The following is a 19,764-nucleotide window of genomic DNA, read 5'->3' on the forward strand; positions in this document are numbered from 1 at the left end:
AACAAAAATAAGTTTTTTTTTATTAATTTAAATTTCAAAACCATAACTTAACTTAACCAACAATAATTGAATATTTAATTTGAAACAATAAAAAGGGTCAATAAAATAAAAATACATTAAAACAAGAAATGCCTCAAAACTCAATAGTGAAATATTTTAAAACAAATCTTAACTTTTTTCTGTTGTTACAACTTAAATAAAATAGAAAAGAACAATATTTAAAAAAAAAACATAAAATAACAAATAAAAAACAAAAATAAAAATAAAAAAATGTCAGCTTATTTCGTTGGTTTCATTTTTCCGTAGCAGATTTTTTACAGAAAAATAATAAAACAAAATAGGAAAAAATATTTTTTAACTCAAACATAAATAGAATTGAAATAAACAAAAAATAAACCATAGTAAAAATAGTATTTTTTAAACAAATAAAACAAAACAAAATAAAAACAAAACAGAATATATTTATATTTACTCAACCACACAGAACTGTTGATATAAACTATAAACAATCGTTCACCGAAACAAAATAGTGTTATATTAAACTTAAAAATAAACAAACAAACAAAAATAACTAAAACAATTATTTATTATTCATTTTTTTTATTTTTTTGTTAAATACAACTACAAATATTTGTTTAAAATTCGTTTACTGTACAAGAAACTTGTTATAAACAAATACAAATACAATACAAACAATTCGCTGCTAACTACAAAGTAACTGAAAAAACTGCAATAGAGTATTTTAATTTTTTTATCAAATCAAAAGACTATTATACATTAAATAATAAACTTAAATTTAAACAAAAATGACAACAATAGAAATAATTTTAATCAAATCTATATATACAGTATATATATATGAAGTTTTGATTTGTTTTGTTTTGTTTTTCAAAACCCATAAATAATATTTTTGAGTGCCAAGCTAAAGTTATTTAAAAAAACAAAATACATAAAAATAAAGAAACATGATAAAAAATACAAATATTGGGAAATTTAATTTTTATTAATGAATCGTTGCTGAAGCAGATATTGTTTTCTCTCAAGAGATTTCTAATTTTGGAATTTTCGTTTCGATCAAAATTTATTTGAACTTCAAAGTTGGATATATTTTTAAGGGGAGTTTTTAATTTTTTTTGGAATTCACTTATTTTAAAAAACGAAGAAATAACAAAATTTCTATAACTTTCCTTTCATAAGATATAATTTTTCATTTCCCAAAAATCCTCATAATAGCTTAAAATTACCAACATTTTTATTTCTAACGCTCAAAACTGTCAGTCACAATTTTGTTGGTCCCCTTCAAATAAAATCCAGCTTTAGAAATGTTTTGACTAAAATTATTCAATACAAATAAATTAAATTCAAAGTAAAAAAAATCTGCTGACTGCACACAACTCGTCTAAATATTAAATCAACTAAAAATCCCGGAAAATAAATAAATTAAATAAAAAAAACATAACTGCAATATGTAAATATACAAAAATGAAGATGAAAAATAAAACACAAAATGGTTAAAGAATCTGAATTTATAAAATAAACGAAACAAAAAAATTAATAATATTAATTTAAAAAAAAATATCCAAGGGTAAACAAAATTATTACCATGAAACATATAGAACCAATTTTGTAGTTAATTTTTGTATTATAAACGAAGAAACAAAACAAAAACAAATTAATTAAACATAAAACAAAAATGTGTAACAAAAAATTGATACAACACGGAAACATATTATTAGATTGTAAAGTAAAATTATTATTATACTAATTAAACAAACAAATAAAAATAATACAAAAACAAAAAAAAAGAAAACATATTGCAAGCTTATTTTTATCCCGATTTCAAAAAGAACAACAACAAAAAAGAAATTATATAAAATAAAAATTAATAAACAAAAATCTTATAAAATAAATTAAAAAAAAAATACAACAAAAAGTAGAACATGGCTTGAATCAACAACAAATATTTTTCTTTAGTCTTTTAATTTTTTCATTCTTATTTAATTTAAAAAAAAATAAATATTTTTTAAATGTAACTTATATGCTCAAAATAGATTATAAATCTTTATGAAAAAAAAAAAAAAACAAACAAAAAAACAACATAAAAAAGTCTTCTTTTTCAAGAAAATTTATTTTTAAGTATATAAATCGAGTATTTAGTATTTATTTTGTTTCTTAATTTTTGTTTGTTAATATATAAATTAGCTTATACACAACATTATATATTAACACAAAAATTATAAGTAAACAAAGTAAAAGAATACACTGTAGTGCCTAATCCCCTTGAATATTAAATGAAAAAAAAATATTATTTCAAGACAAAAAAGGTAACAAAAATATATAAACAATGTAAAAACAAAAAAAAACAGCAATTTTATAGATTAAAAAAGTCGAAAAATCATTTGATGAGAAAACGCAAGTGAATAACAAAAACTTAATATCTTATATTAAAAAAAACATACAAGAAAAATATGTTTAAAATTTAAAAAACAAACAAAAAACTGATTATAAAAAATTTTACCTTCCAGTAAGTAGTTTTTTATGAGATTTGTTTTTTGTTTCCATAAACATTCCTCTTTTGTTTTTTTTTATATTATTTTCCTCCGAAATTAAATTTAGTTCAATTTTATTTCTTATTGTTTAATTATTTTAATTTAATCAATAAACAAAAAAATTATCATAAGTCTTAAAATAAAAAAAAAATATAGTTAAAGAAATTAATTGTTCCTTTTTAAATTATAAATTTATTGCCGTAGAATACAAAACAAGTATTCAAATATTGTTTATTATTATTTTATTAGTATTATAATTTTTGTATTAATTTGTATTTTTACTAATTTTAAGTTTTTTTTTATAAAGTGAAATATAACAAAATAGTACCTACGGTTGAAATTTTAAGTTTCCTATGAGGCTCTTTTTATTACAGTAAACAAACTTAATAAAACAAAACAAAAATAGAAGACAGAATAACAACAACAAAAAATAAACACCCAACATATTTAACGTTGAATTATTTAACACTAAGAAAATATTTAAAATACAAAACAAACAAATATGTAATTTTCGGAACATACCAAAATTTCGTAATCCAAACTAATGCACTTGGGGTTGTTTTAGAATTTGGCGCAACTTGAAAAACATCAAATATTCCAAAGGACGAAATTATCCTTGTTGGTTTATAGCAACACATAAGTCAAATCCTAAGCAATCCACATATTTCTGGATAAATACTTTTTGAACTTCAGTAAAAATTAAAAACTAAATTACAAACATAATAATTTACAGAGCAACAACACAGAAAAAAAATAAAACAAAAAAACAGAAATAAAACAACAACAAAAAATACCACAAAACAAAATAAAGAAATAGCTGCAATACGTTATTGTCATATGTTCCTAAAAAATATATATTTATATTTATTATTACAAAAAAAAAAAACAAAAAACAAAAATAGAAAACAAACAAAAAAACTTAATTCATAAACAAAATAGACAGATTAAGCAAAAAACAAAAACAAAAATAAAATATTTGTATTTTATATAAATATTTATATATATTTAAACCGCGATAGACCCTAAAGTTGATTTTAAGTTTTATTTTATTTTTACTTTCGAAATATAAACATATTTATATTTGTTTTTATTTTTTAAATTTAATTTAATTCATGCATTTTTTAAATATTTATTTTAATTTCTTTTCATATTTTTAAACATTTTTGTATTTAATATAAATTGTAATTAATGAAAGAAAAACAAATGAAAATACATTTTCTATATACACACACAGACAGGATTTTACATATTATATAATGTATGTATCTAGATATATATTTAATTTATTAACATTATTAAACTATTATACAGAGTAAAATAAAAAAAAAAAAAAAACAAATAACAAAACAAAAAATGTCTATATATACATATATTAGGTATTGAATACAAATATTTAAAAAACAAATGTATTTTGTTAATAAATAATACAAAACCACAACAACAACTATGTTATCAACAATTCAAAGATAAAATATGTTTTTTTCCTTTATTTTATTCCCTTAAATCCTCTTTTTGAACCTTTTTTTAAATAAATTTTGTTTTTTGTTCTTTAAAAATAAAACACACATACATAGATATAATTTCCTTATTATTTATTTAAGTTGCAAACAAAAACAAACACAAATAAAAACAGCATTTTAGATTTGAGACATAATTTAAAAAAATAATAATCTGACTTACAAAAAGAAAACAGATTTTTGGTTAAATACTTCTGGAAGTTAAAAATTTGTATTAAAAAAAAACAAACATTTAATGAATAAATTAGTAAACAAAACTCATTTTCGAGTTTTTGCTGATCTCAAATGAATTAAACAAAAAGAAAGCTGACATTGTTGCGTTTTTTCGAAAAAGAAAGATTAATTAAAAAAAGGCTATATTAAAAAACAAAAATGAAAAACATTAAAAAACTCACCAAAGATGCAAAAACTAAAATAAAATAAATTATTTCTAAAACATGCACGTTGAAGAAGACAACAAACAAAAATATACAAAATGTCAGTTTATTTTAAAAAATGCAAACATAAAATTATTTAAAAGGAAAAACAAAAAACAAAATCGGAAATAAAATTAAAAAAAAAAAACAAATGAATGCATATCATAGTTGTAAAAAAAAAAAACAAATACAAAATACAAACTGAAAACTGAAAACAAAAATCATACAATTTTCAAAAAGAAAACAAACAAACAAAAAAAACATAAAATGGGAAATTTGACAAAAATATGAAAGAAAAACAAAAATGCTGTATAAACAAACAACAAAACAAAAAAACTTGAAAATATATTATAAAAAAAATATAAAATAAAAAAAAAAAAACATAATTGAGTTTTATTTATTGTTGTTAATTTAAGCGCGCTCGCAATGTTTTTCTTCACTCTAAATGTTGCTTGTGCATGTGTAATCGATGTTTTTTATAAATATCTATTGTTTTCTCTTTTTCTCCAATATATTTTTTGTATTGTTTTTATTTCCTCTCTTTCTCTTTTTTAAACAATAAAAAAATGTTTCTCGTTCTTGTGGAGCAGTAAGATTTTTTTTCTTTAGATTTTATTTAGTTTAGTAATTAAAAAATTTAACACATTATTAATAAAATATTTTTGTTTTTTGTTTTTTTTTTAATGTTTATTTTTTAACAGGTTGTTGATTCGGAGCACATAATACCAAATTTTGTTCGTTCGATAACAGCTCATCAAACTAATAGATGTCCTACTCCGTTTGCTTTTCCTTTTACACCACTTGGTCTAAGTCTATTCGATACAGATCCGTCCAGAATATTAAGCATGCTACACCATCAGACGCTATTAGCGGAGGAAGCCTTGAGGTAATCATTTTGTTTTTGTTCAAAATTTTATATTTTTAAATCTAACAAAAATTTAAAAATTCAATTTTTATAAAAATCTCTGTTTTTTTAAATGGACAAAAAAAGAGGTGATCTCAACCAAAATAAAAACTTAAAAATTTAATTATGGCAATCCTGAATTTGTTAACGAGCATTGTTAACTTAACCTCAAAAAGAGATGAACTTTTTTGATATCTCACTTAAAGTTGATTTTTATGCAGTTTTAAACTCAGGGATCAGAATTTGAAAGTTGATCAGATTCTATTTATTTTTTAGTTTCAATTATTTTGTCTATTTTAAAGATTAAAGTTTTTGCTTTTCATAAAAACTAAGGTTTGCATCATAAAGGGTGGGCTAAACACAAGGTTATTTTTCTAAATCCAATAATATAAAATAAAATCAAGTTTTGCTTTCAGAACAAAAACTTGGTCGGTCTATTCCGTCCTTTTGAGCAGATAAGTTCAAGCTTTGAAATTAAGATTTTAAAGATATTCTTTAAAGGCATTATTTGGTATGAATAGTGCGGTTATTTTCGTTCAAACTGGCTTTTTTTTATATAAAAAAGAGGTCCAATCCGACCCACACTGATAACTTCCCATCCCATCTGTCGATTTGTCTTGCTAAAAAGTTTGTAGATTTTCGTGTTGCATTAAAAAAGTTGTCAGTTGAATTATTCTTAAAACAATTTAAATTACCTACAATATTTTTTGTATATCAAGAAATAGTTTAGTTTGAAATTCTAGTTTTGTTACATAGATTTTTAGTCGAAAATAATTGTTTACCAATTTTAGTAGCATTTCTTAAATTTTTACAAATTGGATGAATGAAATTAATTTAAGAGATATCAAGAACCGAACATCAATTTTTACCAAATTTGCGTACTATTTCTTGTAGATTTTATTTTTTTCTTATTGAAAAACGGACTGTTGGAATTTTATAAAAAATTTCTAAATATCAAAAACAATATTTTCTGTGAAATAAAAAAAAGTTTGACATTATTTTTAATTTTTGAAAAGCAATTTGAGTCGAAAGTAAATTTTATCAAATTGTAGTATTGTTTTTTGTTAGGTTATATTGTTTGTAAAAACACTGTCAATTCGATTTTTCTCAAAATTTGACCAGATGGTTAAAACGTTATTTATTGTTGCACAAAATTCTTTTGAAAATAAAATTATTTTGTATTCCTAAAATTTTTGATTTATTTTTTCAGTTTTTTTAATTTAAAAAAAAAAACGTTTTTTTTTTTCCGATGGAAATCTTCAAAAGACACTCGGTTAGAATCGGTACCGAGTAGTGTGGGACTCTTACCGCACTAAAACCACCGGTGAATCAGGACCAATCTATGAAAGATCGACAAATGATTTTAAGTTTAAGGTTATAACACTTTCCCGTAGCTTTTAGCCCATCAGCTCATAAGGCTTGGTTCTTCTTAATCTCCGAACATTGTCTCGTAAATTTAATACGGTCTCCATTTCAGAGTTAGTATGACTTTGCAGTCGCTGATTGTGTGATACAGCGTGTTTCTTAACCACTTCTGTAACCATTTCAATTTCAAGGTCACGATGTAGATCGCTATTTCTTATATACCACGAAGGACCTTGCTTTGGAATTTTTGGATGGGTTCAGCATTTGTTTTCTTTGTACAGCCCCATAGTTGGATGCCAAATGTCCAAACGGGTTTCAATACTTGCTTATATAACATTAGTTTGTTCTGGATAGATAGGTCAGAGTTCTTTCCTATTAACCAGTACATTTTTCTGTACTTCAAGTTTAGTTCTTCTCTTTTCTTTTTGATGTGTTCTTTCCATTTAAGCTTTGCATCCAAATTCATTCCAAGGTATTTGGCGGTATTGGAGTAAGGTACTTCTGTACGACATTCCTCGTTTCTGTCAACAAACTGTAAGGGATCTGTTGCTGTACTTGCTGGGAATGGCTTGAAAACATTCGCGAGATGTTCAGCAAAGAGATCAGCCTTTTGTTTCGGGTTTCCGATCCATTTACCATCTTGAGATTTTATCGGCGGGTTTTGTGTCTGAGGTCTTTTTAGGCGCTTAGTTGCTTTCCATAAGGAGTATTCTGTAGAAGCATCCGTCGTCAGACTTTTCAGAAATCTACTTAGTGAATCATTTTTAAACTCACAGATTCTTTTTTTTTAATTCGTTGTTAAGACGGTTAAAAACTACCTTATCATCTGGGAATCTCGTGGATTGCCATTTTCTTCTAGCTCTTCTTTTTTCCAATATCAACTCCTTTATTTCGTTGGATATTTTATTTCTTTTTCTCTCGCATTCGAAATAGTTGGAGTACTTTCTTCTGCAGCCTGCTGCACATCAGCAATAAATTGTTCTACTTCATGATCAATTTGTTCAATTGTTTGCATAGGGGATCTTAGGTTTATAAAATTTTCAAGTTTGTCTCTAAATTCGTTCCAGTTTGTTCTGTTATTCACGAGCTTGGGATTATTTTTTTCTATTATTTTTGTTTCGCTCAGTGATAAAATTACTGGAGTATGATCTGATGATAAATCGTAATTACCTTCGACACTTATATGATTTCGTTTAATACCTTTAACTACGAAAAAGTCTATAAGGTCTGGTATTTTGTTAGTATCCATGGCCAAAATGTTGGCGAACCAGAAAAATAAAATTAGCAGTTGTATTTTCGGCCTGCTTGGTATAGCCGTTTACCTTTTGTTGTTATGAGCCTAGATCCCCATTGGGTGTGTTTAGCATTGAAGTCGCCACCAACAAGGAAGTTATGTCCTAACAAATGTAGGAGTTCTGCATAGTCTTCTTCAGTTGGAGAGCGCCTCGGAGGGCAGTATATTTAAAAAAAAAAACGTGAATTGGATTTTCTTCAAAAAATATACTTGTTTGGTATCACGTTACAATATACGATATAAAATTTAATTCAAGTCCCTAGCGTTTATAGTTCCTAATATATTAAGAGTTTACCAAAATGTTCACCTTTTTTTAAACTGCTATGGTAAAAAAAACCACCCACGCAATTTTCTTGAAAGCCCTTTCTGCATTTTTCGGCATTATTATCTTTATAACAAAATTTATTTGAAATCGATATCTCTTCTGGTTCTTGAGCTATGGACGACGAAAAAACGTCGCGAACGTACGAACGTATACAAACGAACGTACACACGCACACACAGACATCTTTCTAAAAATCTTTTATTTCGACTCTAGGGAGCTTGAAACTTCAAGAAAAAATTTTCAATTTGACAAATCGGTCCCATTACAAAAACTTAATATGGGAAGTTAAAAATATATATTTGTGTTGCTCCAGAAAGGTACTCTCCATAGAACCGTTATTTTTTCTAGTAGTAAAGATTTGTTTTCCTTTTTCTAAACAAACTCTTAAATTGTCTCAGTGTTGTATGATCAAAAATGTCTAATTTTGTTTGGATTTTTCTAAAATATTATTATTTTTCAAAATTCAATATCTCTAAAATGGGTCTAAACTTTTAAAGAAATACAAATTCAAAACGCACATTTATAGAAACTAAAATAAATATTGTATACACAAAATATTATAAAAAAAATAGTAAAATTGTATACACACAAAATTTATTTTTAAAAAACCGTTAAAATGATTTTCGAAAAAAATAATTAGTTAAATAGATTTTTTTTTTTGAGAAATTAACTTTTTGAAAACAGACTTATTTTGCAGGGTTTGTGTGACCCATTCGTGTATTTTATTTGTAACGTATAATATATTTATATTTGAGATTAAACATTAACATTATGCAACACAAAATCGTTCAATCAGTTTTTGTATCCGAATTCCTGGCATAACATCAGTCCTTCAGAATTCCCCACACAAAATATCGAAAGTGGTCAAACCACAGCTTGAATGCTTTAGGTGATTTAGAATTCCGATCGAACCAAAAGCCCGTCCAAATTCATGTCTTCAATTTTATTTAAAAAACAGTCAGCTTACATTTGTCTAACCCGCCCACTATTGATTAAAACGTCCTTCTCAAAATTTTATTTATCGATTGATCTTTCTGAAAGCCAAAACGAGGTTGTGTGTCAGTTAAGGAAACCCTTACCATCTTTCATATTAAGGCAAAGAATACTCAATTATATCAACTAACCATTAAGGTGGTAGTTAAAATATACAACAAATGTGGCGTATTGTACTGCCTTTTTTCGAATCACAATTAATCATAATTTTAGTTTTTACTCCCTAATGAGTGTTTGGCATAAAAATGTGTTTTTTTATATTAAAAGAATACAAGTATAGAACATTTCAAAAAAAGCTATCGAACCGTTTTTAAGAAAGCTTACATTTTTTATTCTTGGTTTAAAAAAAAATCAAAAAACGCTTTTAAAAACTTCCTATTTTACTCATTCTAAAACACGTAATTCTGATCAAACAAAAAATGTGGAATATGTGTCAGGTGTTAGAAGGCTGTCTGTCTACCTCTACCCGTCATCCTAAAATCTGACAGAGAAAAAAGGGTATTAGAGAAATGAAATTCGAGTTTTGAAAATTTTCTTAGAAAAGTATAGTTTATTTTATTTGTCTGAAAATTTGGGGTTCTTGTTTCTCATCTTTTAATTTTAAATCACATTCCTTTTTTGAATCCCTCTGTTAAAATATTAGTTAAATATTAAATAATTTCTATAATCTCAAATTTTGTATTTATTAATTTTTAGATACCGAGGTCTTCTATTCGCGCCCAAAGATCATCCGCTCCGTTTCAACTCAATAAGTGATATACTCCCAAAAGACCACCAGGAACTAATGTCCAAACGTTCTCCAACAACAATGTACAAACAATTGAATAATAATAATAATAATAACAACAACAATAACAACAACAACAATACTAATCATAATAATCGCTATCCGTCGGCTATAAGCATTTACCAACATCACCAGCATCACCATCATCATCACCAACAGCAGCAGCAACATCAACAACAACAATTCCATCAGCAAAAACACCATCATCGTGATGCATCACCAATGGCAATTTCAATGGCAACAACAACAAATCCAACTCCATCGCCACAACTCCAATACACAAAAGATACGCTCCTCGAAGAGCTAAAGCGTAAGTCCGAAGAAACCGTCCAAAGGGAAGAGGAAGAAATTGAAATGCTTGAAAATGGTGGCGGCAGCAGTAGTTTGAGCACCAGTTCTAATTTGCTAAGTGCTCTTGGCGGCAGTGGCAGTCTTACGTCCAAAGAAACTCTCGGTCAATATTTACGCCGTCGCTCGAGTTCATCGCTGGCCGATGGACTGCGCTATGGCACCGGTCATTTGTCGAGTACCGAAACGTCCAGTTGTAAGGAGAAAAGTTCCTCATCATCTACCTCGTCGACACCGCCGCCTCTACTACAGCCACCGCCATCAACGTCCTCGTCCTCATCAACGTCCACTTCGTCATCGGCTGCTCATCTTAAATCGCTCGCCGATGCCGCACTCTTTTCTGAGCCCATTGAAGAGGAGACCCGCTGTGTGGTCTGCAACGCCAACTTTCCCAATGTCTGGCTGCTCGAGCAACATGCCGCTTTGCAGCATGCCAATATGGGTCCGAACGATGAGAAGCCCTTCATATGCGAACAATGCGGCCAATCCTATCGCTATAGGTCAGCCTATGCCAAGCACAAGGAACAAAATCACAGAGCTCGACTGCCAGCCGATAAGCTATTTACTTGTGATGTCTGTGGAATGCAATTTAGATATTTGAAGTCTTTCAAGAAGCATCGCTTGAACCACGCCCTAGAGAGGCTACATGGCAAGAAGGATCGCAAGAATGCAGATAGCTGCCAGGATGTGGTGACCAGCTCGAATGAACATATGCCCGAAGAGGGTTGTGATTTAAGGATCAATATAAAACGTGAGAACGAAGAAGAAGAACAGGATAATACAATTGATTCGGCTGGCGGAATGTATCATGATGGCGCCGGAAGTCACATGCTGGAGCAGAGTATTACCAGCTCCGAAGGAATCCATAGTACAAATAAAAGGGTAAGTATTTAAGAATATTAGATTTAGCATATCAATGAATCATTACATTTCCACCTTAAACTTCAGCAATCTTTGCGTTTTAAGGCCTCCTCACAATATATTATATATAATGTCCTATGCAACTTATATGTATAGGGTTTTTCAATGAGAGTATTCATTAAACGAGGACTTATTTCTTTGTTAACAGAACTGTGACTGCAAGATGTTCACCATTTTTGTAGTTTATTTTAAAAATTGCAATAAGCTAACATTCTATTTCTAATAATTGCGAAGTTTTTGTAACTTGTCAAATGTCAAAAGACAGCTTCAAAAGTGACAGCTACCCAAATATTGGAAAACCCTATATAATGCAACCGCTTTCACTTTCAAAGCGTCAAAGCTTATGTGGCACAATCTGCGTCACCGTTAAAAAAACCATAAAACCATAGCTTAAGTGTTTTAAGCATAACACTAAAGTTGTTTTTTGTCATCTTTTCGTAGCATCGTCTAATTTCGCCCATGGAATCGGAACCCTCCCACCCAACAACATCGATCAATAGCCTCATCAATGCCGAACGTATTCCAAGCGAGCAGTTCCTCGGCCTTAATCCGCAAGAAGCGTCCATTTTGAATTTCTTGCGTGTAGATGCAGCTGAAAGGCAACGTGACAAAAGGTAAATCTGACACTGACATTTCAATTTTATTTATTCGGACTTAATTTAATGCTTTATCCAAAAATATATAGACCGCAATCATCACGTTTCGCATGTCCGTTCTGTGGCAAGTGTGTTCGTTCAAAGGAAAATCTTAAATTACACGTTCGCAAACACACCGGCGAGCGGCCATTTGTTTGTCTCTTCTGTGGCCGGGCATTTGGCGGAAAATCCGATTTAACTCGCCATCTTCGAATTCATACCGGTGAACGTCCATACCACTGTGAATCGTGTGGTAAGTGCTTCGCTCGAGCCGATTACCTCTCAAAACATCTTACAACGCATATTCACAATGCTCCACGCTGAGATGAGGCGCGAAGGAGACGACTCCTTCGCAGATAATTAAAATTATTAATACAACAAAATGAAGGCATGTAAATCAAATATTTAAAAAAAAAATATTAAACTACCTACCAAGAAAAATATTATGTTTTTTTTGTTAACAAAAACTAAAACAAAAACTAATCTCTTCTTTTTGGATAAAATTTTTAAAATAATATAAAAAAATGCTAATTTAAAAAAAAAAATATATTTGTTTAAAATTAAGGATTTGCAATTTAAAAGCAAACACAAAAATTATATATACGTTTGACACAAAATTAATAATCAATCTGTTTATATATATTTAAATACAAAATTTGTTAAATTAAACTAAAATGTATAAGTGTGTATAATCTAGGTAAAATTTTAATTCACATTTTAAAAAGAAAAAACAAAAACATAGTTTCGGATATTTTATTATAAAAAAAAATTGAAATTAGGATAAGATATTAATTTGTTTATATGAAAAATTTGTTTTGATATCAATGAATGATGATTTAAATTTAATTTATTTTATTGCAAATAAGTAAATGAATTTAAATACGAACATTATTTCCCTTAAAATTACTTACACGAAAAAATGTTATTGTCCCTAAAATAATTTTAATTATTTTTTAATAGTTCAAGTAAAAATGATTTCTTAAAACAGAACCTAATCATGGAATTTCAACAAACAGCTTCTGTTATAAAAAAGGTCTCAACATTTCGCACTCAATACGATGTATTCTTTAATAATATTAATTTACTCATTAAATCTAGTACTTTTCTTTAGTCTTTGATTATTAGTAGTTAACTACATTTTTATTTGAATTAATATCTAAAGCTTGAGGTTTCATTTTGAATAATCTGCTATTTGGGCAGTTGTCATTTATTGACATTTCACAAGGAAAAACTCCGCTATTAATAAAAACAGAACAATGCGCCCTTTAATAAAGTACTAACATTTTTAAACATTTATTTGTTATTTTCATGGTTCTGTTATTTTTCGAAGTTGCGTTCGCAAGAGTTATTGTGATTTCACATCTTCAGACTTTTTTCTTTGGAGCAACGTAAAATATAAGATGTATTCCAATGATTCACAATCGATTCAAAACCTTAAAGATGGAATTTCGGGAAATTATCAATTTTAATTTGTTACTGGCATGAAATACATTTACAAAATCAGAATAATTATACTTTTCAATAAAACTAGTGTTCTTTTTTTTTGCTATTTAACGAAAATTAACTACAATATATTCAATTTAACTGTCAAATGAGTATCAAATATTTCCTTTTTTCAAATAAAATTGATTTATTCACAAATATTTTCGCAAGCTTTCGAAATATCTCGTCTAATACACATACTTAGGTTTGATTTTTAAAGTCCCCTTAGCTAACTACTCATAACCTTCTTGGTTAACATGTTGAGATCAGCTTAATATTGTTTTTTACAACTTATTTATAACATAATGTATGATTATTTTGAAATTATTAATGCAAATATAATCACTTTTCACGATTTTTCAAAAATATGGACAAATTAAATGTTTTTTTTTGTCAATGTTTAAAAGGTAATTTTTTTAATTTTAAACTTACTTTTAATAATTTAAAAAAAAAACATACATAACTCGAATTCTTGTACGTTTTTCTAAAAATTACACTGCCAAATATTCAAACAAAAAATGCAAGACAGGATAAGATTTAGTTTGGAATAAGATTAAGTTTTAAATAATGTCAGATTTAAAGTTAAAACTGACATTTAAAAATATGTTAAAGTTGTTAAGGTACACAATTCAACTAAATGGCTCCGGTGAATTTCGTATGAATACTTTCTCGAAATTATAGTTCGAAATGTTTCAAAATCCTTTCTTCGTTTATTTTATACCTTATCAATTTTAATGCAAAAAAATAAAATAAGTTTCTATATTTTTTTATTTGATGCGGTGGTTTTTAAACTCAAAATCATTGATATTAAAATAAGTTTTCTGTATAAATATTTTATAAAATTAAGTGTAAATTTTAAATCAAAATTAAAAAAAAAATTGGTGTGTGGGTCAAAATTAAAAATTCATAGATTAGGTATATATATTTTGTTTAAATTTTTCTTAATAAATTTAATTTTTATAAAATTCTAAATTTTTTTTAAATAAGTTTCTTATATTTAAAAATGTGTTCTTCGTTTAGTAGGTATCTAAAAACAAAAACATAAAACACACATGTGTTTAAAATTTTATTTAAAAAAATCTATACAACATACATATACATCACGGTTGAGAGTTTGTTTTCAAAAAAGATTAAAAATTAATTATTAAAAGTTAATAAATATAAAAGTCAAACTCAAAAGAAAAAACTTCAACAAAACAAAAGAAGAGATAAAACTACTTAAGACAAAAAACATTTCAAAAACAAAACAATCTTTGGTTTCAACAATATCTAATGTAAACAAAACAAAACTTTTTTAGCAATAGATTAAAACAAAACCAACTACCGAAAAAAAAATGATTTCTATTACAAATTTATTTACAACAAACATAATACAAAAACAAAAACCTCTATAGACAAACAAAAAAATAGCAATTTTAAAATAAACTTAATGTTATATATTACAATTTTTATTGTTATATTTGAATAAAACTATTTACACAAAAAATAAAAAGAAAATAAAACAAAACGCGCCAATAAACAACAACAAAAACAATAGCTTAGATAATATTTATTAAATGTATACATAAAGTGCCCTCCCCCCACGAATAAAACAAAACAAAAATCAATAGACCTAGAGTTCATTTTTCTATTATTTATTAAAAAAAAAACAATAAAAACAAATTTAAAACAGTATAAATAGAACATCAATGAAATTATATATTGAAAATTAACAATTAAGCAATTTATGTGTACCACTGATTGTAAATTTTTCTTATAATATATATATTTAAATGTTATTAAATGTAATTTTTTTCTCTGACAAAAAAAAATTGTTAACAACAATTTCAGCTATGATTTTCATCTTTTGTTTTTTTGCAACATTCTATACTTTAAAATACAAACTGTTAACTTAAAAAATAATTACAAACTGTGATTTCTACACTGCAATAGTACTACTACAACTAAGGAAATAAGTTACTAATACAATAATACTACAATAACAAAACATAATTACTAAAGAAGCATACTTATATTATAAATTGCTACGCTAAGCCCTCCTATTGAAGATAAGTTTGTTAGCTATGTTCATGTCCAAAAACACAATTTGTTTAAAAATAAAAATAGTTCCACAAAAAAATAGAGATAAAATTTATAATTTGTTATATAATTAGCACATTAAAAACTCACTTAATAATACAATAAAATAATAATAAGGACAGAAATCCTTAACAAATATAACTAACAATATTTTATTTAAAAATTAAACTAAATAGATACAAAATCAAAATAGCAAACAGATTTATCTTCAACCGCCTAAACAATAAAATAGAATAAAATAAATTTTCTACAAACAAAATACATAATGTATTATTTTATTACAATTTTTTAATAGCAAATTGATTTATATTTTGTAATCTTCAACATAAAAATAAAAACTTGTTTCAAACTTAAAAATAAAAACAATAAAACAACAAAAAAAAAAAACAAAACATGTAACAAATACTCTGAACCAAGAACATCGAATACCATGTAGTTTCAATATTATAAACTAAATCTTAACTTAACAATTGCCGAACCAATAAAAAGAAAAGAAAAATATATACATAAATATTATTAACAAAAAAAATATAATAACAAATTACAAACATGAACCCGAAGCAAAAGTTCACAAAGTAAAAAATAATAAATAAATACAAACAATATTTATTAAAAAACAAAAATAAAAACATGTAAAAAGCAAAAGAAGAACAAAACTTTCACTGTGCCAAAATATGATGTACCTCATAAAAATAGTAATTTTAAACTTAACAAAAACAAAAAACAAAATAAAAAAAACACTAAACCTAAAGAAATCAACAAAAAATAACTATGTTGAATTAAATGTTAAATACAACAATAGTAAAAATATTAAAAAATAGAATTAAAAATACATAAGAAATAAAAATAAAACAAACACAGTGCAACACACAATTCATAAACAACAAAAACAAAATAATTTTATAATTTTACACAATATTCAAACAAAACAAAAGCAAATATACATAAATGTATTTTTTATTTATTTTTATAAATCAAATTTTATTCAAAAGAAAATATAAAACAGAACAATATTAGTGTTTTGTTGAAAACAAGAATGTAATAGATTTTTTTTTCAAAAGGAGTAGAATAGCGAAAATGCATTAAAATATGGATGATTTCGTTACAATTCTTTACAGTTAAACAACAAAAAAAAGATTATAATATTATAAATTATTTCTTCTTTTAAAAAATATTAATTTTTTTATTATTTAATTTAAGTTTTCTGTTTGTATAATTTTTTTTTAAATTTTTAAATAAATATATCATTTTGTTAGATTAGTTTTGTTAAGATGCTGTGAATTTTATTAAAGAAAAACAAAAATAAATAAATATATGTATACAAAAATGCACATTATATAATATATTATACACTTATATTTTTCCTTGAGTTATATATACTTAATAATATATTCTAAATAAATTTATTTTATTTTTATATTGTTTGTAGTTTTATTTTTTATTTTTGTTTTTTACTTTTTTGTTTATGGTTTTGTGATTTTTTGCCTGTTTTTTTATTAGATATTATGATGGCTTAAAAATCAATTTTTGTTGACATATTAATATTATCATCCCACTTTTGCTAGCATGAATGACTTTTTGGGCAGCAGGTCTAATTTTCAAATAAGCATTATTTCTATAACCGCACTTCACGAATGTGGAATTCTTTAACCAGCTTAATATTTTCCTCTTTCTACAATGCGTTTATGTAGGCATTGAAAACCAATTTGTATCGGTATCACTTTTTAAATTCTTACTTCATTTCTTAACTTCTGGAACTGTCATTAAACATAATAAGGGTGTTCATAACCCCTAAAGTGAGCGCTCAAAGGTGTGTATGACTACACATGACATAGGGCTAAGAAAATTATCTTAAACTTAACGATTTTGTAAGACATAAATCTGAACTGCATTTCATTATTTTTCTTATTATAACTATCCGTAATTGAGGGCAAAGTAAAAGTCTAATAATATCCCCCCCCCCCCTTTAGCCATTAGGCAAAAATACAGATTCAATCGCAACCTGAACGGTACGTCTTAAAAGTTGATAAACCTCCGAAGCCAATTTCAATTGAAATTAAAATATGACTTAAGGTTACATTCCTTAGTTTAACATGGCCCATGGGCCATAAATTATACTTTGACATTTAAAAAAAAATAGGACTCGAGTAATGTAAGATATTTCCAGGTTATAACTTCTAAATTTTAAGAAATTCCAATTGAAAATCAAAAACTATTAATCACCAAATTTCAAATTCTACACTTCAAAAGTCAAAAACCTCAAAAAGTATGCTTGTTCTATTATTCATTACGTGGGGAGCTAAAGAAATTGATTGGGGGAGGTGTTCAAAAACCATGTTATTAGAAAAAAATTAATTATCAAAAATAAAAAAAAAACTCGCCAAATCCATAGCGAAATTGAAATGATATAAGGTCAAATATTTAACCCCTTTCCCAACACCAAACTTGAAAAGATAAAAAGGAAAGGAAACGTTTTTTTTTTCATAATTTTCTTGAAACATACAAGTTTCGAAAGCTAATAACAGGAAAATTGTATTTGTACTATTTTGTTTGCAAAAAATGCCTTTATATCAGCTGTCAATTATAAGTTCATTTAAAATAATGTTTTCAACTTGAAATGAGAGATATTATGCTGGAAATACCCTCCTTTTAAAGGTTTTAACATTCTTTTCAAATTATCATAAGACTGGCGAACGACTCGTTAGTTATGAAACACCAAAAGCCTCGAAAACCGCTTTTTCGTTACTATCTCCGTTTCTTTAGTCTAATGGTATGAGCAATTGTACCAAAATTGAAAGAAAATTTGCTTAGGTGTTTATTTTAATAAAGTTTTTCATACGCTCAACTTTTTCAAGTATAAATGAAATAAACGCTCAACACTATTTTTAAATAAATAAAATGTTGGTAAAAAATTAAAGTCTATGAAAAAAGAGACTTGCAGTCTATCACGACTTTTTACACAAAGTTAAACACCTAAAGGAAGGTTTGAAAAAATTTCCAGCTTACTATCTCTCATTACGAGTTTGACGAACTTTTTCCCCTTATTTTACTGGAAATTGAAGAGAGTCCAAGAAGCTTAAAAACCCAATAAGGCCACCACCAATTAAACAAAAAATCCTAAGAACTTAATTCATTAGTCATTTTTTGATTTTATGTGTAGCACTTCCTCACGTTCTTACTGTTAGAACTACGACAGAGTTTCAGACAGGTTTAGCACAATTTTCGTTTTGTGAAGATTTTTTAAAATCGTAAAACAATTTCAAAATGATTTTTAAATTTGTTTGAGTCAAAAATCTTTAAAATTAGATCATTCGTTTTTCAAAAACCAATGGAACTGGACGATAACAACATATGAGATTCTGAAACACTTGCGATATAATTTATATAAATATATATGTCATTTTGATTAATGGAATCAAACGTGTTTCTAAAAATTTTCAAAAAATATGTGGTCAAAATGGTTCTCGTCCTTCATATGGACAAAGTTATTGAAATTGAAAACATTTATTTTGATTTTGTTATTATTTAAATGAAAGTATTAATATAAGTTTAATTGCTTATATAAATATTTAGTGGTATTTATGCACTTCTGTTTCTATATTTTTTGGATAACAATACTTAATGGCTTGTTTATAGAATTCAGAAAAATATTTTTCTTATGCTTTCTGAAATCCTAAACACTTAACCAAATTCAACCTTGACAACGTTCACATTAATTAAATACGTATTTATATTATTTTAATTAAATCACGAACATTTTTATTTTAAATGTACATTTATTAAAATTTAATTTTTCACAGAAACTGTCCATACCTTAAAAAATAGTCAATTGACATTTTTTAAAGATTTTTAGTAAGAAATGCAACAAATTGTACAAAGGAACAAAATTTTAAAATTAAAATTAAATTTTAAAAAAATGTGTTAGAAAATTAGGAAAAATTATTAAATTTTAAAAAAACAAGTAAAGCAATATATACATTTTGCATTAAATCGGTGTCCAATTTCTATAAACTTATATATATATATATACATTAAAATTAAACAAAATAAAAAATATATATATATACATTTATATGTATATAATATATATAATAAATAATAAATTGATGTCTGGACTTAAAAATTATTAAAATACATAAAATTATCTAC

The 19,764-nt window shown here is 26.0% G+C and overlaps 1 protein-coding gene across 10 annotated transcripts in view; it reads left to right on the forward strand.

The window, feature by feature from the left end:
• The window catches only part of LOC129948561 (longitudinals lacking protein, isoforms N/O/W/X/Y), a 398,307-nt gene extending 378,832 nt beyond the window's left edge, over positions 1 to 19,475 (forward strand). For all 10 annotated transcript variants that reach the window (XM_056059654.1, XM_056059653.1, XM_056059656.1 and 7 more), the window contains 4 exons: positions 5,184 to 5,368; positions 10,060 to 11,380; positions 11,861 to 12,033; positions 12,105 to 19,475. In XM_056059654.1, coding sequence (XP_055915629.1) covers positions 5,184 to 5,368; positions 10,060 to 11,380; positions 11,861 to 12,033; positions 12,105 to 12,378 — 1,953 coding nt within the window. In that variant the 3' untranslated portion in view covers positions 12,379 to 19,475. The remainder of the gene's footprint in view (positions 1 to 5,183; positions 5,369 to 10,059; positions 11,381 to 11,860; positions 12,034 to 12,104) is intronic.
• Positions 19,476 to 19,764: the final 289 nt, after the last annotated feature.

Source organism: Eupeodes corollae, chromosome 2 (genome assembly GCF_945859685.1).
Source record: "Eupeodes corollae chromosome 2, idEupCoro1.1, whole genome shotgun sequence".
In the NCBI taxonomy this organism is placed as follows: Eukaryota; Metazoa; Arthropoda; class Insecta; order Diptera; family Syrphidae; genus Eupeodes; species Eupeodes corollae.